The 24,313-nt window shown below is 42.7% G+C and overlaps 1 protein-coding gene and 5 non-coding genes across 6 annotated transcripts; 1 reads left to right on the forward strand and 5 right to left on the reverse strand.

The window, feature by feature from the left end:
* Positions 1-1,324: 1,324 nt before the first annotated feature.
* trnat-cgu (transfer RNA threonine (anticodon CGU)) lies at positions 1,325-1,396 on the reverse strand. Its single transcript has one exon. It is a non-coding gene; the product is annotated as a tRNA-Thr (tRNA).
* Positions 1,397-3,794: 2,398 nt separating this feature from the next.
* Positions 3,795-3,867, reverse strand: trnak-uuu (transfer RNA lysine (anticodon UUU)). The gene has a single exon. It is a non-coding gene; the product is annotated as a tRNA-Lys (tRNA).
* Positions 3,868-5,186: 1,319 nt separating this feature from the next.
* Positions 5,187-5,258, reverse strand: trnaa-ugc (transfer RNA alanine (anticodon UGC)). Its single transcript has one exon. It is a non-coding gene; the product is annotated as a tRNA-Ala (tRNA).
* A 1,635-nt stretch (positions 5,259-6,893) lies between these two features.
* Positions 6,894-6,966, reverse strand: trnak-uuu (transfer RNA lysine (anticodon UUU)). The gene has a single exon. It is a non-coding gene; the product is annotated as a tRNA-Lys (tRNA).
* A 1,547-nt stretch (positions 6,967-8,513) lies between these two features.
* On the forward strand, positions 8,514-8,585 carry trnaa-ugc (transfer RNA alanine (anticodon UGC)). Its single transcript has one exon. It is a non-coding gene; the product is annotated as a tRNA-Ala (tRNA).
* An 11,423-nt stretch (positions 8,586-20,008) lies between these two features.
* On the reverse strand, positions 20,009-22,908 carry LOC148663964 (zona pellucida sperm-binding protein 3-like). The gene is made up of 9 exons (XM_088632871.1): positions 22,351-22,908; positions 22,134-22,249; positions 21,952-22,058; positions 21,696-21,870; positions 21,504-21,618; positions 21,205-21,305; positions 21,055-21,128; positions 20,641-20,898; positions 20,009-20,204 (listed from the first exon to the last, which is right to left on the reverse strand). The coding sequence occupies exons 1-9, from the start codon at positions 22,906-22,908 to the stop codon at positions 20,179-20,181; spliced, it is 1,530 nt and encodes a 509-aa protein (XP_088488997.1). The 3' UTR covers positions 20,009-20,178.
* Between the last annotated feature and the right edge of the window lie 1,405 nt (positions 22,909-24,313).

Raw genomic sequence — 24,313 nt, forward strand, 5'->3', positions numbered from 1 at the left:
GTCACTTCATAGGCTTGAAAGAAGTCCACGCAGCATAAAAACACGCAAATTCTCACAAATTGCATTGTGCTGCACCTTTCTTCTGCTGCTGTTATAAATCAGCCTTAAACATTTGAATGCATACCTTACTGCTGCTAATCACATTCACGTGTTTACGAAGCTTTTTTCTGTCCGTTATGTTTTTGCATAGCAGTTTCTCCGTTTTCCTCGTATTGTGATTGTCAGCGAGCACAACAAGACTGAAACAGTGTAAAGGCAGGTAAAAAAGACAGGGTAAAACGGCTGATTGTCGGGAGTGGGATTTGAACCCATGCCTCTATTTGGAGAGCGAAACACAAAGCTTTTAAGACACGAAGTTGTGAATTTGCTGTTTTAAACTGCTCGACTATCCTGAAAAATGTGTGCTGATTGCACCAGTCACATGCAATTTTCCACAACTTTAGGACGATTGATACGACTGGACTAACACAATTTGTGGCGTTCAGCATGACATGGAAAACGGTAGCGGAGCATTCGGGTCCGGACTACCAGACTCAGAAACAGTTTTTACCCCCGCACTATCAAACTATTAAACTCCCAGCCTCTCTCACTCTCTCCTCACCTCTCACCTATGATCTGAACCTCACAGTGCCTTCTTTCTTACCAAAACCCAAACACACATTGAAAATCTACCTCTACCATACATGTCAAAAGCTCACTCCCCATCATTTCTATCCCTTTATTTCATTCTTTTGATGCATGTTTTTGCACATAACCTGTTACATTTTTATTGTTTTGCACACTGCCTGTTGTTGTTTTTTGCACATCGGCTGTTGTCTCTGTCTTTCTTTTGTTATACAATTGTATTGTTGTTGTGTTTTTTTCTTTGTACTACTTATGTCCGAGAGCTAGCTAAATAGCCTTTCGTTATACCATATACCTGTGTATGAGTATAATGACAATAAACTTGAACTTGACATAGTCTTGCAGGCAGTATATTATTTTATCGTTTACTCGTATAAAAAAGCATGGTCTTCTCGTTCCTAATTCAGATTTTTAGTGCTTTCGAACGTTACTTCCAACCTGGACTGACAGCTCACCCGATCTGTTTGTGATCAGACCATGGAGTCGGGGGCTGTACCAAGCGCACGTTCCTTCCCAATGCTGAGACGATCATTCGGAAGATGGGTGCGAAGAGAGATAAGCTTTGTCGACTAAAAAATCAAGGCAGGATATGCAAGAATACTAATCACTGGCGACAGTTATGTTCTCTTACTATTGAGATCCCTACATTGCGAGTTCTTTTAAGACTTTGAAACTGAAGGAAAGCGGTGACAAATGCAACAGGCACGGGTGGGGCTTGAACCCACGCTCTTCAGTTTACGAGACCGACGCCTTACCTCTTGGCCACCGCGCCTTTGAATAAGCATGGGAATAAGGTTGTTCAAATTATTTTTTTCTGAATCAGGTTTACATCGCCAAATGTAAACTGGAGGCAGCAACAACAATAAAAGGGATACTTGTCCTTAAACTCGGACGTGATGTTCTGCAGACATGTGCACAATGTCCTGTTTTCTTGCAGTGTAGACATTTTGCTGTTCACGCTCCGCATTCATCTGCTTTGTGCATTGTTAGTCCGCACCTGTAACATGTAATGTCAGCCGTCCCCTGTTCTTCTATTTCTCTAGCATGACTGCGTCCTGCTGCTCGGGTTTTGTTTGTAAAGTTTGAGCGAGCGCCCCGTTCAGTGTCACTTTGTCACTGTGGTCAGAAAGCATTCTTGATTCTGCTTGAGCTGCTTCATGAATTCTAGCGACTGTAAGAGCTCTTTCCAAAGTCAGCCCTTCCTCCTGCAGCAATTTATAGTCTCTTATGTGCACATTTTTCCACAAGTTGATCTCTTAACATGTCAGTTTCCAATACTCCAAAGTCACAAGATTTAGCCAGTTCTCTTAGTGCAGTCACAAAAGCATCAACAGATTCGTCCTGAGACTAAGTTCTCTGCCTAAATTTATGCCGTTTCTCCGCGGTGTAAAGGAAGCGTCTAAAGCAGCTACAGTCTTTTTCTCCAGGGAGGTTGGCGAAAATCCGCTGCACGGGAGCCCCGATACAGTGCAGTAATGTAGCACGTCTCACGGCATCCTGAGCTTCTGTAGATCCACTGGCTATTGAAAAAAAATATGTACGACTCCATCCATATCTTGTATTCCGTATACAAATCCGGGGCTCCGAGGTTCAGTAGAAGCGGTGGAAAAAGCTGGGCATAAGCAAACCTTCTCGGCGTGGCTGCCATATCTTCCATGGCGCAAGCTAAACGAAAAGTCCGAAAATTCAGAAGTTCGTTTCTACCAGCAAGGGAACTAAAATCTGCAGTGTTCTGCTCGCTTTGAGTCCGTCAAGCACCCATCTCTCGTCGCCTTCAATGTTGTGTATCTTAATAAAGAGACGTTTTTATATTATTTTAACTATTTTATTAACTACACAGATCACGCCCTTACACCATATATTCCTGCCTTCTACTCTCTCGTTCTGTTGTCTGGCGATGTTTACTCACTATACTACATTTAGCATGACTTCTTGTTGCAGTTGAGCTCAAAGCTGGAGATGATCTCCATATTCTACCGCACTATCTAGTCCGAAACGTAGTACACAGTACATACTTTTTTAAGTGAAGTCAGGTTGTTAAAAAATTAAACCAGCGCCCTGTTACAGAAACGTACCCCCAGTCTCCCGCGCAAAAAGCGGGGGTACTCAGCACTATACTAAAGAGGAGCGCTTGTCTGCAGCTGAGCGTCAGCTCTGTTTACTGTCAGCAGTCATTTCCTCATTTCCAAAGACTTTTTCACCTGCTTTCAGCTTTTAAAGACAGTCATAAACGCTCAAGAAGTAATTCATGTCAGTTGGAAGTCTGTTTCTGTTGTCTCAGCTCTTGATAAAGAAAAGCCGTGCGTGGGAGACTCCCTCTCTGAAGAAGTTTGCTGTCACCCTGCGAGGGAGAAGAGCCATCAATCACCGAGGCAACCACTGAGACAGTTAACATTAAACACGTGAAATGCGAGATGTTGTGATTTTTTTCCCGCTTAAGGCTTCTATCGTTTCTACTCTAACGAGAAAGACCTCTTTATTAGAAGTGAGATTTTAACAAACGTCTCCAGGGTTAACTGCGACCTGAATGCAACGCCTAAGACCATAGCAGCGCTCAATAAAAATGATCAGAAACCGAAAGCGCTTCCTATCCGGATCAGTATATTCCGATACCACTGGTTCTACCGAAGAAATAAGAAAACCCGAACTCAAAGCACTGTGTTGCCATTACGGGTACTCTGTCTGCAGCTGCTTTAAGATCTACTCACACCGTGTTGCCATTAAGGCTACCTAGATAAAAAAAACTTATCGTCACCTTTTTGAACGTGATTATTAGACACCCGTTAAATCTCCACCGAGGTTTCTTGAGAGATCGTTCAGCGAGCGAGTAATAAAAAACTACGTCGCTTCCAACCTCTGCTGTCACTGTAAACTCGGACGTGATGTTCTGCAGATGTGCAGTGTGCCTTTCCTCTTGTCGTATTCAAGAGTACTCACTGTGTGAGCTCCTCACTGCGTGTTCTGTACTCTACTGTGATTTAATTTAGATGATTACGTGGAGTAGAGTGACAAGATCTACTTGAACATTTTCGGTTTGTGAAATGAAACACTAAATACACTACTGTAAATACAAGTAATGGACATTTAAAATAACCACAGTACAGCTAGAAGAGTGAAAGATAAGAGACTATTTAGAATGACATTCACAATAGACTTAAGAACAGCACAACCGCCCGAACAGGGACTTGAACCCTGGGCCCTCAGATTAAAAGTCTGATGCTCTACCGACTGAGCTATCCGGGCTCTGAAAGCAAGTCGACACTGTCGGGATCCTCGCAAGTTACGTGTCTCTTGTGCCGAAGAGCAGTCATACCTGACCCGTCTGGAATGACCACTGACAGACTTTATCCAGAAGCGACGGCACCACTCCCAGTAGAATGAGTGAGAAATACAGCATGACATGGGTAGTTAAGCGGCTCCCACAATCCATCTTTCCTCACATTACTAATTTTTTTCAATAGCATTTTGACCTTTTTTCACATTCAGATTTTTTTTCTCATTTAATAAAATCTTTTAATCAACAACATTAAAAAGAAAACAAATGGAATGTTTTTTGGAACAATGATTAAAAAAAAATATTTCAATGCCTTGGTTGTATACGTGTGCACACCCTTTATATAGGGAGTTGCAACAGTGCTGAAATTTAAAGAGCATTTCTGTAGAGAAAACAGCCTTGATGTTTAGCTTAGGGAGCCTGTCTTTTCGAAATTCTATTTCTTAACATCTTGCACAGCCTCCCGACAGACTAACAAATATTTTTTGGAGAAATTGGCTCACACACCGGAAGACACTAACGTTTATTTACGTGAGAGTATGTGAATAACACTTTAACCGAAAAAGTTTGTAATTGTGATTTTGTTAAAATTCAATAAATCGTCTATCAACAGTTAGAATTTATTAAGAAATTGTTTTATTTCATAAACTATAAGACAATTCAGAGAGTTTATAGGTCATATCCGTCGCTTATGTTCTTTTAACTCTAGAGTTCAGGATCCAAACCCAGCTGCGGACGATTGTGTTTCTTGAATCTCTTGTAATCATCAAAAGTCGATGTGTAGTCCTTCAGTACTTTCTCTAGTTGTGCCATGGATATTTTATACGATTAATACTTGTCATGCTCTTTTGCATTTTCATTAACAAACGGAAAAAGTTTAAAGTGTGTTTATGGCTGTGCTTCACATCTACACGAGAGCAGTACAGGACACGCAGTGAGGAGTTCGTGAAGCTTTCAGTTTAGTGCGGAGTTCAGAAGGAGGATTCGCTCGCTGAATAATCTCTCAGGAAATCCCGGGTGAGATTCAACAGGTGTTTTCTGCAACAGCCACGACAAGTGTGAAGCAATCTCTGGATTTCCTGAATTTGAACTAAATTATTAGTTCAAATAATTTAGGATTTAACAGAACTAAATGAGGTACATTTAGAACAGCAGCGCAACCCTGCAGCACGTCGAGTTTAATTGTGTAAACTGCATTTAATTGTGTAAACCTGGCTCTCTCTGAACACGAGCAAAGAGTTCTCACTCAACAGAAAACTGCGATGTGAGTACTGTAATATAAAGCACCTGGAGATGCCAGGGATTGAACCCGGGACCTCATACATGCAAAGCATGCGCTCTGCCACTGAGCTACATCCCCGATGTAAAAGGCTATGGAACAGACTTAGAAATGTGCAAATGCTCACTGATCACACCACTCACGAAAAATGCCTGCAGTTTCCCACTTTCGCGTTTCTTCTACTACAGAGTAAATTCATAGGAATGAAGAAATAAGGAAGGAAAAATAATCGCATCGAAGCTTAAAGAGACTGGGCACAAATTAATCTGTTATTTTTGTATCCAGTTACATGGGCGACGGTGGTTGATTCCCAGACGGGGGAGTGCTTTTTTTCTACCTCCTTACTCGACTGTCTTTCAGTTCTATTTTATTTGAAAGCTATTTGCATCTTTTAAGTGCTCTTGATTAAACTATGCATAGAAAAACAGCAGTACTGATGATTTAACGTAAAAGGGTGAAACAACGCCCCAACCACAGGAATGGTAACAGGAAGGATCGTGTTCTTATTTAATATGTCCTTTTGAGATGTCTTGTCAATGCACACAGGCGGTAGAGTTGAATAATTTACTTTTACTTCTTTCTATACCAGGAAGAAAGGAGCAGACTATAACTTTAAGAGGCAAAAATGACACCTTGTCAAAGCTAATATTATTAAAATGACATCACAACAAAAGAGTGGAGCCTTGAGTGAATAAAGCCTTGAGTGGAGCCTTGAGCTTTCATTGGACGTATGTGTCTCCATAACTTTGTAGGTGAGAGAGAGGATTGTGATAATTTGCAGGTGCTTCTCGGAAGTGCGTTGGTGGTACAGGCGCCTTCCAAATAATTGAGTCGGGTTTGAATCCCAGCCAGTACAAACCCAAATCTTTTCAAGATAATTTGTGGTCCGCTAACACATCTTTTGAAACACTACAACAGGTAACACCCCGTGTGAAACATCATGAGCATCTGTTAAACCTCTCTACCTGCCCGTTCCTAGCAGAGACATGCCGAGGGTCTAAAGGGACATTTTGAGCCGTAGAAACATTTTATCATTCCATACTTTCCTGTGCAGTCAGGCCAGTTCCACTTTAACTGCGCCCAACAACGGAGGTCGTTTTGAAAAATAAGAGAGTAAAGGCACACTGCACGTCTGCAGAACATCACGTCCGAGTTTAAGGACAGCAACATCAGAGATTGGAAGCTAGGGAGTTTCAGGTCTGTGTTTTTATTATAGGTTCAAAAAAATCTGAATACCTTTTCAAGAAGTATTTCAGAATCCCAGTCAAATCCAGTACGAATGCTGCATAGATCTGCATTGTACAATTAGTATACTGTTTGTCCCTTGAATCAAACACGCCTTATGAAGCATTTCTAAAACAGGAGAGATCGTTAGGGAATGCGTCTTCCTGTAAAAATAAAATGACTTCAAGGGCACTATAAGCAGAGGTGCTCTACAGAAGAACTATAGCCAGAGATGCCAAAGAGGTCGAGATTTCACCACGTGAGAGAAAGCATCTCAGAAATGAAGTTGCGGTCGTTTCCACGCCTCATAAAACTACGTGGAGTAGAGTGACAAGATCTACTTGAACATTTTCGGTTTGTGAAATGAAACACTAAATGCACTACTGTAAATACAAGTAATGGACATTTAAAATAACCACAGTACAGCTAGAAGAGTGAAAGATGAAAGACTATTTAGAATGACTTTCACAACAGACTTAAGAACAGCACAACCGCCCGAACAGGGACTTGAACCCTGGGCCCTCAGATTAAAAGTCTGATGCTCTACCGACTGAGCTATCCGGGCTCTGAAAGAAGATCGACACTGTCGGGATCCTCGCAAGTCACCTGTCTCTTGTGCCGAAGAGCAGTCATACCTGACCCGTCTGGAATGACCACCGACAGACTTTATCCAGAAGCGACGGCACCACTCCCAGTAGAATGAGTGAGAAATACAGCATGACATGGGTAGTTAAGGGGCTCCCACAATCCATCTTTCCTCACATTACTGATTTTTTTTCACATTCAGATTTTTTTCACATTTAATAAAATCTTTTTATCAACAACATTAAAAAGAAAACAAATGGAACATTTTTTGGAACAATAATTAAAAAAATCTTTCAATGCCTTGGTTGTATACGTGTGCACACCCTTTATAAAGGGAGTTGCAACAGTGCTGAAATTTAAAGAGCATTTCTGTAGAGAAAACAGCATTTTTTCTGCCTTGATGTTATAGGGAGCCTGTCTTTTAGAAATTCTATTTCTTAACACCTTGCACAGCCTCCCGGCAGACTAACAAATATTTTTTTGGAGAAATTGGCTCACACACCGGAAGACACTAACGTTTATTTACGTTAGAGTATGTACAACTCAGGCTTTAACAAATGTTCATGATGTTTCACACGGGGTGTTACCTGTTGTAGTGTTTCAAAAGATGTGTTAGCGGACCACAAATTATCTTGAAAAGATTTGGGTTTGTACTGGCTGGGATTCAAACCCGACTCAATTATTTGGAAGGCGCCTGTACCACCAACGCACTTCCGAGAAGCACCTGCAAATTATCACAATCCTCTCTCTCACCTACAAAGTTATGGAGACACATACGTCCAATGAAAGCTCAAGGCTCCACTCAAGGCTTTATTCACTCAAGGCTCCACTCTTTTGTTGTGATGTCATTTTAATTGATATTAGCTTTGATAAGGTGTCGTTTTTGCCTCTTAAAGTTAAAGTCAGCTCCTTTGTTCCTGGTATAGAAATAACATGTTCCATCTTTGTTTAAAAACACCACTAAAAGTAAATTATTCAGCTCTAACGCCTGTGTGCATTGACAAGACATCTCAAAAGGACTTATCAAATAAGAACACGATCCTGCTTGTTACCATTCCTGTGGTTGGGGCGTTGTTTCACCCTTTTATGTTCTTCTACAATATTTGCAGACAGGGCTTTATCACTCGAGTTGTACAGAACAAGTGTGCATCGGTCCATGAAAATCATCAGTAGTGCTGTTTTTCTATGCATAGTTTAATCAAGAGCACTTAAAAGATGCAAAAAGCTTTCAAATAAAACAGAATTGAAAGACAGTCGAGTAAGGAGGTAGAAAAAAAGCACTCCCCCGTCTGGGAATTAACCACCGTCGCACGTGTGACTGGATACAAAAATAATAGATTAATTTGTGCCCAGTCTCTTGAAGCTTCAATGCGATTATTTTTCCTTCCTTATTTCTTCATTCCCATGAATTTATTCTGTAGTAGAGGAAACGCGAAAGTGGGAAACTGCAGGCATTCTTCGTGAGTGGTGGATTGTGATCAGTGAGCATCTGCACATCTCTAAGTCTGTTCCTTTACGTTTTTCATTGGGGATGTAGCTCAGTGGTAGAGCGCATGCTTTGCATGTATGAGGTCCTGGGTTCAATCCCTGGCATCTCCAGGTGCTTTATATTACAGTACTCACATTGCAATCTTCTGTTGAGTGAGAACTCTTTCCTTGTGTTCAGAGAGAGCCAGGTTTACACAACTAAATGCAGGCACACTCGACGTGCTGCAGAGTTGCGCTGCTGTTTTAAATGTACCTCATTTAGTTCTGTTAAATCCTAAATTATTTGAACTAACCCTAACCCTAATAATTCAAATTCAGGAAATCCAGAGATTGCTTCACACTTGCCGTGGCTGTTGCAGAAAACACCTCTTGAATCTTACCCGGGATTTCTTGAGAGATCATTCAGCGAGCGAATCCTCCTTCTGAACTCCGCACTGTCCTGTACTGCTCTCGTGTAGATGTGAAGCGCAGCCATAAACACACTTTGAACTTTTTCCGTTTGTTAATGAAAATGCAAAAGAGCATGACAAGTATTGATCGTATAAAATATCCATGGCACAACTCGAGAAAGTACTGAAGGACGACACATCGACCTTTGATGATTACAAGAGATTCAAGAAACACAATCGTCCGCACCTGGGTTTGGATCCTGAATGCTAGAGTTAAAAGAACATAACCGACGTTTATGACCTATAAACTCTCTAAATTGTCTTATAATTTATGAAATAAAACACTTTCTTAATAATTACTTACTAATGATAGACGATTTATTGAATTTTAACAAAATCATAATTATAAACTTTTTCGGTTAAACTGTTATTCACATATTCTAACGTAAATAAACGTTAGTGTCTTCCGGTGTGTGAGCCAATTTCTCAAAAAAAATATTTGTTAGTCTGCCGGGAGGCTGTGCAAGGTGTTATAAAATAGAATTTCTAAAAGACATTCTCCCTAAGCTTAAGGCAGAAAAAATGCCGTTTTCTCTACAGAAATGCTCTTTACATTTCAGCACTGTTGCAACTCCCTTAATAAACGCATACAACCAAGGCATTGAAAGTTTTTTTTTTAATTATTGTTCCAAAAAATGTTCCATTTGTTTTCTTTTTAATGTTGTTGATTAAAAGATTTTATTAAATGTGAAAAAAATCTGAATGTGAAAAAAGGTCAAAATGCTATTGAAAAAAATCAGTAATGTGAGGAAAGATGGATTGTGGGAGCCCCTTAAATACCCATGTCATGCTGTATTTCTCTCTCATTCTACTGGGAGTGGTGCCGTGGCTTCTGGATAAAGTCTGTCAGTGGTCATTCCAGACGGGTCAGGTATGACTGCTCTTCGGCACAAGAGACACGTGACTTGCGAGGATCCCGACAGTGTCGACTTTCTTTCAGAGCCCGGATAGCTCAGTCGGTAGAGCATCAGACTTTAAATCTGAGGGCCCAGGGTTCAAGTCCCTGTTCGGGCGGTTGTGCTGTTCTTAAGTCTATTGTGAATGTCATTCTAAATAGTCTCTTATCTTTCACTCTTCTAGCTGTACTGTGGTTATTTTAAATGTCCATTACTTGTATTTACAGTAGTGTATTTAGTTTTTCATTTCACAAACCGAAAATGTTCAAGTAGATCTTGTCACTCTACTCCACGTAATCATCTAAATTAAATCACAGTAGAGTACAGAACACGCAGTGAGGAGCGCACACAGTGAGTAATCTTGAATACGACAAGAGGAAAGGCACACTGCACATCTGCAGAACATCACGTCCGAGTTTACAGTGAGAGCAGAGGTTGGAAGCGACGTAGTTTTTTAATACTCGCTCGCTGAAAGATCTCTCAAGAAACCTCGGTGGAGATTTAACGGGTGTCTAATAATCACGTTCAAAAAGATGACGATAAGTTTTTTTTTTTAACTAGGTAGCCTTAATGGCAACACGGTGTGAGTAGATCTTAAAGCAGCTGCAGACAGAGTACCCGTAATGGCAACACACTGCTTTGAGTTCGGCTTTTCTTATTTCTTCTGCAGAACCAGTGGTATCGGAATATACTGATCCGCATAAGAAGCGCTTTCGGGTTCTGATCATTTTTATTGAGCGCTGCTCTAAGTACCACAGGCAAGATGGCTGGTGGTCTAAGGCGTTGCGTTCAGGTCGCAGTTAACCCTGGAGACGTTTGTTAAAATCTCACTTCTAATAAAGAGGTCTTTCTCGTTAGAGTAGAAACGATAGAAGCCTTAAGCGGGAAAAAAATCACAACATCTCGCATTTCACGTGTTTAATGTTAACTGTGTCAGTGGTTGCCTCAGTGATTGATGGCTCTTCTCCCTCGCAGGGTGACGGCAAACTTCTTCAGAGAGGGAGTCTCCCACGCACGGCTTTTCTTTATCAAGAGCTGAGACAACAGAAACAGACTTCCAACTGACATGAATTACTTCTTGAGCGTTTATGACCGTCTTTAAAAGCTGAGAGCAAGTGAAAAAGTCTTTAGAAATGAGGAAATGACTGCTGACAGTAAACAGAGCTGACGCTCAGCTCCAGACAAGTGCTCCTCGTTAGTATAGTGCTGAGTACCCCCGCTTGTTGCGCGGGAGACTGGGGTACGTTTCTGTGACAGGGCGCTGGTTTAATTTTTTAACAACCTGAGTTCACTTAAAAAGTGTGTACTGTGTACTACGTTTCGGACTAGTTACGGCGGTAGAATATGGAGATCATCTCCAGCTTTGAGCTCAACTGCAACAAGAAGTCATGCTAAATGTAGTATTGTAACGCTTACGGCCGACAAGCACTGTGTGTAAGAGCCAGCGTACCAGAGCGGGTGACGTCACCGCCCTTCCCTGTGATAGCAGGACTACAGCTACTGGGCTGTAGAGAGATCTCTCTTTAGCTCACGGGGCTAGGTCGCTGCAGAGAGACGCGGAAGTCCCGGGTTCGAGCCTCCAGTCGGGATGGGGCCGACCAGATGCGGCAAGGGCGCCTGCCTGAGCCCCCGTTGCGTTACAGTATAGTGAGTAGACATCGCTAGACAACAGAACGAGAGAGTAGAAGGTGGGAATATATGGTGTAAGGGCGTGATCTGTGTAGTTAACAAAATAGTTAAAATAATATAAAAACGTCTCTTTATTAAGATACACAACATTTATGGTGACGAGAGATGAGTGGTTGACGGACTCAAAGCGAGCAGAACACTGCAGATTTTAGTTCTCTTGCTGGTAGAAACGAACTTCTGAATTTTCGGACTTTTCGTTTAGCTTACGCCATGGAAGATATGGCAGCCACGCCGAGAAGGTTTGCTTAGGCCCAGCTTTTTCAACCGCTTCTACTGAACCTCGGAGCTCCGTATTTGAATAAGGAATACAAGATATGGATGGAGTCGTACAGATTATTTTAAATAGCCAGTGGATCTACAGAAGCTCAGGATGCCGTAAGACGGGCTACACTACTGCACTGTATCGGGGCTCCCGTGCAGCGGATTTTCGCCAACCTCCCTGGAGAAAAAGGTACATATGAACAGACTGTAGCTGCCTTAGACGCTTACTTTACACCGCGGAGAAAAGTGGTTTTGGAACGGCATAAATTTAGGCAGAGAACTTAGTCTCAGGATGAATCTGTTGTTGCTTTTGTGACTGCACTAAGAGAACTGGCTAAATCTTGTGACTTTGGAGTATTGGAAACTGACATGTTAAGATATCAACTTGTGGAAAAATGTGCACATAAGAGACTATAAATTGCTGCAGGAGGAAGGGCTGACTTTAGAAAGAGCTCTTACAGTCGCTAGAATTCACGAATTCATGCTCAAGCAGAATCAAGAATGCTTTCTGACCACAGTGACAAAGTGACACTGAACGGGGCGTTCGCTCAAACTTTACAACCAAAAGCCCAACAGCAGGACGCAGTCATGCAAGAGATATAGAAGAACAGGGGACGGCTGACATTACATGTTACAGGTGCGGACTAACAATGCACAAAGCAGATGAATGCGGAGCGTGAACAGCAAGATGTCTACACTGTAAGAAAACAGGACATTATGCACACGTCTGCAGAACATCACGTCCGAGTTTAAGGACAGCAACATCAGAGATTGGAAGCTAGGGAGTTTCAGGTCTGTGTTTTTATTATAGGTTCAAGAAAGTCTGAATACCTTTGCAAGAAGTATTTCAGAATCCCACTCAAATCCAGTACGAATGCCGCATAAATCTGCATTGTACAATTAGTATACTGTTTGTCCTGAATCAAACACGCCTTATGAAGCATTTCTAAAACAGGAGAGATCGTTAGGGAATGCGTCTTCCTGTAAAAATAAAATGACTTCAAGGGCACTATAAGCAGAGGTGCTCTACAGAAGAACTATAGCCAGAGATGCCAAAGTTGCGGTCGTTTCCACGCTTTATAAAACAACTACGTCAAACAACAAAAGGTGAAGAGCTGCTGTTGAGAACAACGCGGCCAAGCGCTCTAAGGAGCTGGCTTAAACCTCCAGGCTCTTCAGGAGCATCTGTTGGAGTCACACTGCTACAGTGTATCGCCTTGTTAAGTATCCCTTTTATTGTTATTGCTGCCTCCAGGCGATGTAAACCAGATTCAGAAAAAAATAATTTGAACAACATTATTCCCATATTTACTTGAAGGCGTGGTGGACAAGTGGTAAGGTGTTGGTCTCGGAAACCGAAGATTGTGTGTTCAAGCCTCTCCCGTGCCTGTTTTATTTGTCTCCGCTTTCCTTTGGTTTCAAAGTCTTCAAAAACTCCATATGTAGGAGTCTCAATAGTAAGAGAGCATAACTGCAGCCAGTGATTAGTATTCTTGCATATCCTGCCTTGTTTTTTAGTCGACAAAGCTTGTCTCTCTTCACACCCATCTTCCGAATGATCGCCTCAGCATTGGAAAGGAACGTGCGCTTGGTACAGCCCCCCACTCCACGGTCTGATCACAAACAAATCGGGTGAGCTGTCAGTCCAGGTTGGAAGTAACGTTCGAAATCACTAAAAATCTGACTTAGGAACGAGAAGACCGTGTTTTTTTAAACAAGTAAACGATAAAATAATATACTGCCTGCAAGACTATGTCAAGTTCAAGTTCAAGTGTATTGTCATTATACTCATACACAGGTATATGGTATAACGAAATGCTATTTAGCTAGCTCTCGGACATAAGTAGTACAAAGAAAAAAACACAACAACAATACAATTGTATAACAAAAGAAAGACAGAGACAACAACCAATGTGCAAAAAACAACAACAGGCAGTGTGCAAAACAACAAAAATGTAACAGGTTATGTGCAAAACCATGCATCAAAAGAATGAAATAAAGGGATAGAAATGATGGGGAGTGAGCTTTTGACATGTATGGTAGAGGTAGATTTTCAGTGTGTCTGGGTTTTTGGTAAGAAAGAAGGCACTGTGAGGCTCAGATCATAGGTGAGAGGTGAGGAGAGAGTGAGAAAGGCTGGGAGTTTAATAGTTTGATAGTGCGGGGGTAAAAACTGTTTCTGAGTCTGGTATTCCGGACCCGAATGCTCCGGTACCGTTTTCCATGTCATGCTAAACGCCACAAATTGTGTTCGTCCATTCGTATCAATCATCCTAAAGTTACGGAAAATTGCATGCGACTGGTGCAATCAGCACACATTTTTTCAGGATAGTCGAGCAGTTTAAAACAGCAAATTCACAGCTTCGTGTCTTATAAGCTTTGTGTTTCGCTCTCCAAATAGAGGCATGGGTTCAAATCCCACTCCCGACAATCAGGCGTTTTACCCTGTCTTTTTTACCTGCCTTTACACTGTTTCAGTCTTGTTGTGCTCGCTGACAATCACAGTACGAGGAAAACGGAGAAACTGCTTAGCAAAAACATAACGGACAGAAAAAAGCTTAGTAAACACGTGAATGTGATGAGCAGTAGTAAGGTATGCATTCAAATGTTTAAGGCTGATTTATAACAGCAGCAGAAGAAAGGTGCAGCCTTTGTGAGAATTCGCGGGTTTTTATGCTGCTTGGACTTCTTTCAAGCCTATGAAGTGACCCCCGTTTTATTTTCATTTTCAAACTTCAGAACCGAATAACAAAAAGGTTTCATGTGTGGCAGCATTCCATTGCAAATACCGTTTTCACGATGTATTCAGCGACGGGAATGAAATATTTTAGTGCTGGCTCAAATGCGAGGAATTTCAGAAAAACCTGGAAAAGCAACGCTTGCAGTAAATGACAAATGTAAAGCGTGTAGTCAGCATGAACAGAACAACGCAATGCTCTGTAAAAACGATCTGAAGCCGCAATTACTCTTTTATCTCAGGCAGTTCATTCCGATACGATGTTTCCGCAGAATAAATGAAATGCCGAACTCCAAACATGTTGTTGTCATTATTGTTACTCCTGCTGCTGTAGTTTTCCCAGTGGGCAAAAGACGTACAGATGCAGCCATTCAAAGTGTGCGGTACAGACACGTACCGCAGGTAATTGGCTGCGGTATCGCGTATCATGACGCAATATGACGCGGTCCGTGATTGGTTGACCGACAGGGCACTCGTGTTCCGTTGGTCTGTTGTAGAAAGACTTACTGTAAACGTCTTTACTGTGCCCGTTGTAGATATTGAATTTTACCACTGAAGGGAAATCTTAGTAGCTGAGCATAGAATAGGAGCATACTGTAACGCGTGTGAAGGCCATAAACGATATTAATTTTAGAACATAAACATACAGTATATAGCTGGTCTTGGTACTTTAAAGAAAAAAATACACACCAGTATTCCATTTCTCCCTAAACATTCTAAGCATCTAAGTCTTTAACTAACGTGATACCGGAGTCAACAAGCATACTTTTAGAATTTGATTAATAGGGAATATAATATGGAATCGCGTATCTAAAGAATTTGATAACGGTATAATTATATTCGTGTACTGCGACAGGGCTGTGTAGGGCTGTTTCGCCTCCCTGTTCATGCAATTTGTCTTGTAGCATACTGGTCTAGGTGCGTAACTAACAATGCACAGGTTGTGTGTTTGAATCTAGCTGGTGCTGGACTTTTCTTTTAACAAACATTTCTTCGAAAAAATAGAATAGCGATATTATGGACAATCAATTGACTTTTATATTTCAAAATATTGCAACATGATCGATTCTAAGTCATTTTTGATAACTATGAATAGTCACCTTCTTCCCTTTAAAAGCTAGCAAGACAGGTTTCGATTCACATTAGCTGGTGAGCCTTGTTAAAAAAACTAATGATAATATAACATGCCACTGTTTGTTCATGAACAAAGTTATACTGAGATTTCCTTAGATACGCGATTAAAAAATAAATAAAAATTTGAATCTCCTGCGGAACACATTCCATAAGAATCAGCGGTTTTACAGTATATATCGCCTTTAAAGGTGGCTTCTCAAAATGCTTTACGGGATAAAAACAACCAGAACAGCAGCAACAACAATATTGTATTTCATTGCACTTTGAAAACCAAGTAATAACTTAACTATACAGTACGTGCAAACATTTCGTATGTTGCTGTCGTGAATGCCTGTGTACATCACGCAAAGTACATCCTGAAATGCCTCCCCCTGTTCAATCCATTGGAGCACTTGCTTGAGTCTTTCCTCTTTGTTTTTTAGCCTTATCATGGGGCATGTGTTGGTTTTTCTGTATCTCCATCCAAGCCTGCTGCGTACTCTTCTTATCGATGTCGGGCTAATGTTCGCACCGAGGTCAGCCCATAGCCGTCTTTGGACTTGCATCGCCGGCAGCTCATCATTTTCATCAGTCAGCTTGTCGATAGCTCGCACAATAGGACTTGAAAAAAAAGAGATCAACAGTTAGTTTTAAAAATAATGTGCGTAGTTGTATTTACATGCAAGAAAGGTATTTTTAGAAAGTTATTTACCTTTGAATCGTCCTCAGTTTAGATTCTCTTTGCCTCCTCTCCGCTTTATGATGTCGTCTCACTGTGCTTTCACAAACGAAGATGTCCATCGAAGCCAAATGCTGTACAATGTCCCGTGTTGACTTCCCGTTTCTTTTCATCTTCATTATTTGGTGTGAGAGAGTCTTCGTGATTTTGGCCATTGTCCGTCTCCTTACCAAAGCGATACAGTAGTGCAGCTTGAATTCTGTACCTATATACTGTATGGTATGGTACAGATAAAACTTACACCATACCGATGAGCTTATACCGGGGAAAGACTCCTATTTTATTTAAAACACAATACGCCAGGAAATGTGTGATCAGATTTTCCCCGGTTCAGAAAAAAAAGATCTAAAGTATACTAGTTTGTCACTAGTATACTTTTAATACAGTCTTTGCTGTGCTCTTGAGGATCCTTGTGATATTTCGAGCTCTGGTTGGATGATAAGTGTCGCAGTTTAAATAATTTTTGTAGTTGGAAATTATGAAACGCTCTGTTAAAAGCAAGGGAGTTTTTGTGTCCTTTACAGTAAAAGAAAATGCCTGACAGAGTAGGGCTTGGACAGATTCCAAGTGCATTTTTGCAATTTACATTGCATTGTGCTGCTGTAATACAGTTTAAAATAATTAAAAGTCTAAACAGTATCAGCTTTATTTATGGGTTGCAATTTAAAAAAAAGTCAAAAACCGCACTCAAAATGCAATTTAGAGCTTTCTGGCAAGAGGAGACACCCCAATTAATAATGTAATATGCCCCTGTTTGTGCATGAATAAGGTTATACTGCTATTTCCTCAGATACGCGATTACAAAAATTTTAAAAAAAAATTGAATCCCCGGCGGAACCGGGCATCCATAAGAATCAAGTAATAGGTTTATTCCACGCTGAAAAAAGAAAGAAAACACATTCCATAAGAATTGGCGCTTTTATATATCACCTTTAAAAGGTGGCTTCTCAAAACGCTTTACAGGATAAAAACAACAATAACATTGTATTTCATTGCACTTTGACAGATCGTCCTTAAATCAAAACAGTAACCCTACACCATTTTATTTTTTCAAAGAAATGTTTGTTAAAAAAAAAAGTCATGGTTGTAGCTGGATTCAAACACCCTACATGAGATGTACAAGTCAGTAACCTAGCCCACAGCACCACTGGCAAGGTCGCATGAGGTGTGTTGAAAAAGCCCTAGAGAAACAGTATCAGCAGACATTGTACAGCGTGTACTATTCTTGTGTTGCGGTACATGAATATAATTATATCATTATTAATTTCTTTAAATACGCTATTCAATATTATATTCCCTTTTAATCAAATATATACTGTATGTTTATGTTCCAAAATTAATATCGTTTATGGCCTTCACACGCGTTGCAGTATGCTCCTATTCTTTTTATGCTCAGCTACCAAGATTTCCCTTCAGTGGTAAAATTCCATATAAATATTCAATACTTAAACGGGCACAGTTAAGACATTAAATATACATATACATACTGTATACAGTACAGTTTGCATACAGTAATATGTTTATGTTCCTAAATCAATCTCTTTTATGAGCATGTGATGCGAAAGGCATGGTGAATCGGAAATTCTCAAAGATTTGACTTTGCATGATTGGAAACAAATGAGTGATTGCGAAACGCTGTGGTGTTACTTTTACAAAGACGGTCAACGAAAAAAAGAATGTGGACCAGGGCAATACTTTGAGTTTACAGCTTGTCCAAGGTCATTCATGATTAATACTATTAGTAATATCTTCGTTAAAGACTTTGATGTCGACAACTCAAACATGAGAGGTTGTGCTTTATTAGCTCCACCTTGTGGAAATTCCGGATACTATTATTTTACTTAAGGTACCACGTGGTATTATGAGGTACTATACGAGAATTTATGGTAACTCGTGGTAGGCTGCGTCAAGCACACCGCAAAATAATGAGGTATCGCCTGCTCGTTTTGAATGGCTGCATCTATATACAGTAAATTTTATAATCACATAAATCAGCAAATTTCTTCAGATCTTCATCTGTAATTATTTATACTCTTTCCTAAATTTAAGATGGTTTTCTCCACCCTATTAAAATTGTTCACATCCAACATCCACATTCAATTAGACAGAATGTAATTGATCATTTAGAGCAGAATGTTTTCCTGAAGTTCAATGTAGATCAGTTTTGTGTGACAGTAATGACCACTAGAGGACAGTTTTTGGACGGTGAATTCCCTCCCTACCTTTCTTCAGCTTGCTGTTCTGGATCAGCTGCCCCGCTAACAGGGCAAGCACTACAAAGAGCAGAGCCCCCAGCAGCAGGAGGACCAGGGGTGAGATGGACAAGCCTGTCTGGGGTGTTGTCCTGGTGCTGCCTGAGCAAGGAGACAGATCAGAAAATGAACTTGTGTCTTAATCTTGTGTTCATCTGTACAGAGACTAGAAACTGGGGATTTTACCCGTCTTCAAGGAAGAAGTGCTGGTTGAAGTAGGAAGAGCAGTAATACAAGATAAAATGATTTTGATGAGGAGATTCACAGCAGTTCTTCTGTATTTCTTGACAAAAATGAAACAGAGAGGCCATGGTTTATAGACAGCAGTACTCCTGAGAATCAGCAGCAGCATTTAGACGAATGGAAGCGTCTCGTATTCCCTTCCGTCAACTGCATTACCCGTCATCATTGGATGGTTTTGAGATCCCAAACCTGAAGAAAAAGGAAAAGGGATGGTTGAGATTCAGAAAGCACAAAAGAGGTCATAGCCAAGACAAATACACACTACATTAATATAGAGCATTTAATAGCCAAGGCTCACAATAATTGTTTATCTAATAGGCAGAATATGTGTTGGCTTCTTCATTATTATTTACATCTGTATTCCTGTAGTGAGAGCAGCCCTGAACACCCTGAGACCTCCAGCTGCTCCCACTCACCTGTACAGGTGACCACAGCATCCTCCTTGTGCCAACAGTCACTCTGTCCCAGGGGAGCATGCCAGCAGTTCCGCACGTGAAGCTCACTACCCCTGCAGTTCACCTCAGCCAGACAGATGGTGCTGTTTCATCTTCCAAATGAGGAGTTTCCCCACTGCATTTAGCTGAAGAGAAGACATCTGTGCCTTGGAGTCTCAAATCCTGTTCCACAGCCTCAGGCCAGGAAACATGTTCAAGTGAGTTTACAGGATGTGGCCATAAGTTGATAAAGTAAATCAGTTCTTAAATTGTTTCACAGGTATGCGCCACATAAGATAGGGGCTACATACACTTTAAAAAAAAATAATAACCAATCGCGTCAGTGCACTGAACCAGAGAGTAGCCTAGCTGTATTCTGCATTGATGTTTAATAGATGTTTCAAGCCAGGAAGGAAGAAAATAGACTGGAGCATAAAGTGGTAGCAGAGTGGTGGCTCTGTGACTAAGGATCTGTCCCCGTGACTGGAAGGTTGCCAGTTCAGATCCCACAGCTGGCAGAGGAATCCTACTCTGTTGGGCCCCTGAGCACGACCCTTAACCCTAACTGCTCCAAGGGTGCTATACAATGGCAGACCCTGTGCTCTGACCCCAAGGTTTGCTCCCCGTCTGTCTTCACAGAGAAAAGCTGCGGTATGTGAAAAGATGAATTCCTAATGCAAGAAATTGTATAGGGCTAATAAAGAAACATTAAAATTAAGTGTCTCTGTCTGTTAATCAGCTTTATTTTGTTCTCTAGACCACTGGTCCCTCAGGTTAGCTGGAGGAGGTGCCTGCTCTGGGAGGGTTGAGGTATATCACAATGGCTCTCGGGGTACAGTCTGTGATTACTCCTGTAACCTGCAGGATGCCCAGGTAGGCTCCAGACTCCCACTACCCTCTGAATAAGGAAGTGGCTCCTGTCAATTGAGAAAGCATTTAATCTCAAAAACACCTTAAATATGAGACCAACAGCAAAAGCTTTGTTTTTAACATGCTGTTGTATTGTTCCTGAAGCCCAAATAAGTGCAGCAAGTCAGTCATGTTCCCCCAAAACTCCCATTATTTTAGGTTTGATGAAAAAGTGCATAAAGACTTTTGTTCAGAAATCAGATTAACTACAGAGTGAAGGGTGTGGGTTAATTCTTTGTGATGGTTTTGGCCTTATGAACCCACCCCTCCCTTTTTTCCTGCATACATACTTCCCAATTAACTGTCACTGCTAGTGGCAGAACAAGTTGTCACCTTTCTGTGCTTTTGGTCATTAGAAATATTACAGTCTTTGATAAAAAGACTTACTTTAGTCTCCTCATGTCTTAGTGCTTAAACTGAACCTAGGTACATTACCCCACTTACTACTCCAGCCGCCCCCCCAGCTGAAAAGGGGGAGGGGAGGGGGTGATGATTCTCCAAAGTCCTCTGCTCCCTCCACATCCTCACTGGTGCTCTCAGCATCTTGTCCTGCAGCCTCTCTGTCCCCTCGAGCCCCCTCAGCATCTTCACTGGAGCTCTGAGGGTCTCCCTCCTCATCCTCAGTCCAGGCAGATTCCACACCCAGAGGACCCTCTACTGGTGCCACAGCCACCCTACTGCTGGTCACCAGGCTCCTGGTACCTGTGGACAAGCAGCACCCAGCAGCGAGGGATCTGCTTCAGCTGGAGACCAACAGTGATGCTACTCATCTAAACAGCCACTTTGCCCAGGAAGGATCATTCCTCATAGTTCTGTTGGGCAGAGATGTATCAACAAGGGATAAAGAACCAGACCCACCTCCATTCTGTCTGCCAGCACACCTGGACTCACAGCAGACACAGACCTCATGGTCACCATACAGCTCCTCCCACCTGGAGGAGAGGAGGACAGGTGAGGTCCCACCTGGCATGTCCCAGAGCACCCTCAGCAGGCTCCTTGCAGAAGTACCTCTTTCCCTCCCTGTTGTAGGTGCAGGACTTGGTCCCTGGTGTTGCTTTAGCAGGAGCCACAGCCATGACACAGTGCATGTACAGCTCAGTCACTTCATGCTGCAAGAGGGATGGTCACAGCATTAAGGGATCAAGGCCAATAGAGGGACAGAGAAGGAACTTCTGCCATCAGTGAAGGCAAGCTGGCAGCTCTAGGCACTACAGCTGCCACAATCTGGTTCACATCTAGATCATGGATGGAAAAGCAGACCATGGATCAGTAGAGCAGGAAGGCTGAGCAGCCTTTGAGAGCAGTACCTTCCTGGACAGCTTCTGGAAGAGGAAGGCATCAATTGTGAAGCGGAGCACATCCTTCTGCTTGGAGGGGACAAACCTGGACAGGCAGCCATCTGCCTTGCTGTCCACCATGCACCTGGGGACAAGGACAAGGATGAACCCCTGCAGGCTCTCGGGGCTCCTGTCCACCTCTCCTCCCAGAAGGGGCCGTACCCCAAGTTGTCGATCACGGGGAAACGGGGCTGGGAGTGCTGGTCCGGTTTCTCCGTTACGTAACACAAGTGAATGTACAGCCTCTGCTCCGCTGTGGCAAAGTAGGCAGTGGCCTGGAAGTACATGGGCTGACCCAGGAAGTACTCATCCTTAGGAGAGAGCCGGACCCAGTGGGCTGGAGAAAGAGAGAGGCAGCATTACACCTGCACACAGCACCCCCTGCAGGCAGGTGGAGCCACTCGCTCAAGGAGCTTACAGTTGGTGGTGAGCAGCACAAAGCTGTGCTTGTTCTTCAGGTCCTTGAAGAAGGTCCTTCTCCTGGCCCACATGGGGACATAGCCAACCTTGTAGGAGTAGTGGAACCTGCAGGACAGAGGGGATGAGGGGCTTCTGGACACTTTCCCAGCAGCTTCTCAGCAGCAGCAGAGCCCTGCCTACCTGTTGTAGGAGCACTTGACAGGCACAGAGAAGGGAATGAAGCGATGCACAGGTGCACTGGAGGAGGGCGGGGCATAGCGGAGAGTGTTGGAGTACACCAGGCTGCCCTGGACAACCTGCAGGGTCACAGAGGAAGGGATATTCCCAGGAAAGGCAACCCCGACACTGGCCCTACAGCTCACATCGATACACTGCCTGTAGATGAAGACCCGCTTACCGATCGCTCGGTGCCGCACTCGTGAAGCCCGTAGATGAAGTAGAAGTAAAGGCGTGTGGTTCGGCTGACGCTGCAGTTGCCCAAGGTCACCTCCGATGGCCGACAGCTGAAGCCGAACAGGAGCCGACTGACCCTCACGTACATCCTGCTGGAGTCGCACCACACAGCCACTCCTCGGGTGCCCCCGATGGCCGGGCGAGCCGGCTGCCGCCCTCGCTGGGGAGGAAACAGGACGCTCTTGATGTAGGCGGGTAAGGGGCGGCTGCCGGCTTCGGGCTTCATCTTCTCCTTGTCGAAGTAGGGCGAGTACGCGTCTCTGGACACGGGAAGGCGGCGAAAGTCGGGAGCCAAGGACTGCGAGTCGTTCTCGCTTGCAGACAGGTCTTCGGAGGGCGCATCTGCCAGGTTCAAATCCTCCGACTGGGCTGCGTCTTCAGGAGCCGGGAGGTCGGCCTGGAGCGCTAATTCCCGAGAGTCCCAGCCAGCCGGCCCAGAGGAGATCAGTGCGGGGAGCCCGGCCCCTACGCACAGGCACAGCACAAAGAGAAACGAGCGCATCGCCAAATTGACGTCCCGCTAAACTGCTACAGAAGTAAGACACATAAACCACCAAACTGTGTTGAAGCAAGAGAGCATAAAGTGTGAACGCGGTGACTAGGTTTTTATACTAGCAGGACTATGCTACCACACACATGGTCGCACTACCGCTCAATCAACACAATCAATTACACACAGAGACCCGAATTGTTCTCAGCGTCTAATTAGAACCTGCTTCCAGTCTGAGGCGGGACTCCGTGAAGCCGCCTGAACACTTTCCCGTGTGTACCCCAGCGGAGGAGTTCCACGTAATTTCGACAGAATGAAATCACCCACACGTGTAAAATTTGCTCAGATTAATTTATTGTTCAATTCGTTTCTAATTTCCAAGGACAGTGTTAAACTCGCTGTCAGACAGAGTACGGAACATGCGACACGTCCGTCCACACTTTCTTTTATCGAGGGGGCTGTTCTATCAACACGTAATTTTACAATAATATTTTTACTAATTTTCATGTGTAATTGCATGTCATATTAAAATGTGTAATACAAGCAGTTCTTTGCTTCCCAGTAAAGAAATACTGATCAGCTTTTGACATGTTCTGATAATAATTTGTCTGATTTCTCAGAGATTGCTTTTGCTTCGCAGCACTGAGAACCAATGGAAGCCCGTTTCCGCCAGGGAGTAAAAAAAAAACGCACTATGGTATCTCAGAATTGCGACCTAAAAACTCAGAATTTTGACTTTATATCTCACATTTGCGACTTCGAAATAGCCCATATTTCATTGTCTGTCCTTTTGTTATTGTAACGGATTCGGGTTCTAGGGCTTGTGCCCTCGCCGCTCCCACCCTACTTCGTGCCTCACTGTATTGGCTTGAATCCAGGCCTTGCTAGCTGAGCTAAAGAACATTTTAGATATAAAGTCGGAGTTCTGAGTTACCAAGTCGCAATTTTGAGTTACTTAGTCGGAATTCTGCGATACCATAGCGCGTTTTTTAACTCCCTGGCAGAAACGGGCTTTCATACATTTCAATTAGTCTGATCAGTGTAGGACAAGTTAATGTAGAACCATTGCTATGTCTGTCTCTTGTTCGTATATAAATGAATGTCTTTGACAACTTAATGTTAGTTTTTAATTTAGTTTTACGATGAAGGTCATGCGTTAACATATGCACGAGCATACGAAATGTCTCCCTCCTGATTCAGCTCATGCTCCATTGGAGAGAAGCGATGCCTCCTGCTTCTCGTACAACCATATCAGAACAGAAGCCCGTGTCACCCGGCTCTGATTCAAGAGCAACTCACATCTTTAGCCCCTTTTTTTATTCGTGATCCTAATTTTCTAAAGTTATGATCAATATTGAACTTTTTCTAAATAAAACGACAATAATCAAACATACAAAGTATTAGGAGTTGACAGGGT

Source organism: Lepisosteus platostomus, chromosome 5, assembly GCF_059453375.1.
Source record: "Lepisosteus platostomus isolate fLepPlt1 chromosome 5, fLepPlt1.hap1, whole genome shotgun sequence".
In the NCBI taxonomy this organism is placed as follows: Eukaryota; Metazoa; Chordata; class Actinopteri; order Semionotiformes; family Lepisosteidae; genus Lepisosteus; species Lepisosteus platostomus.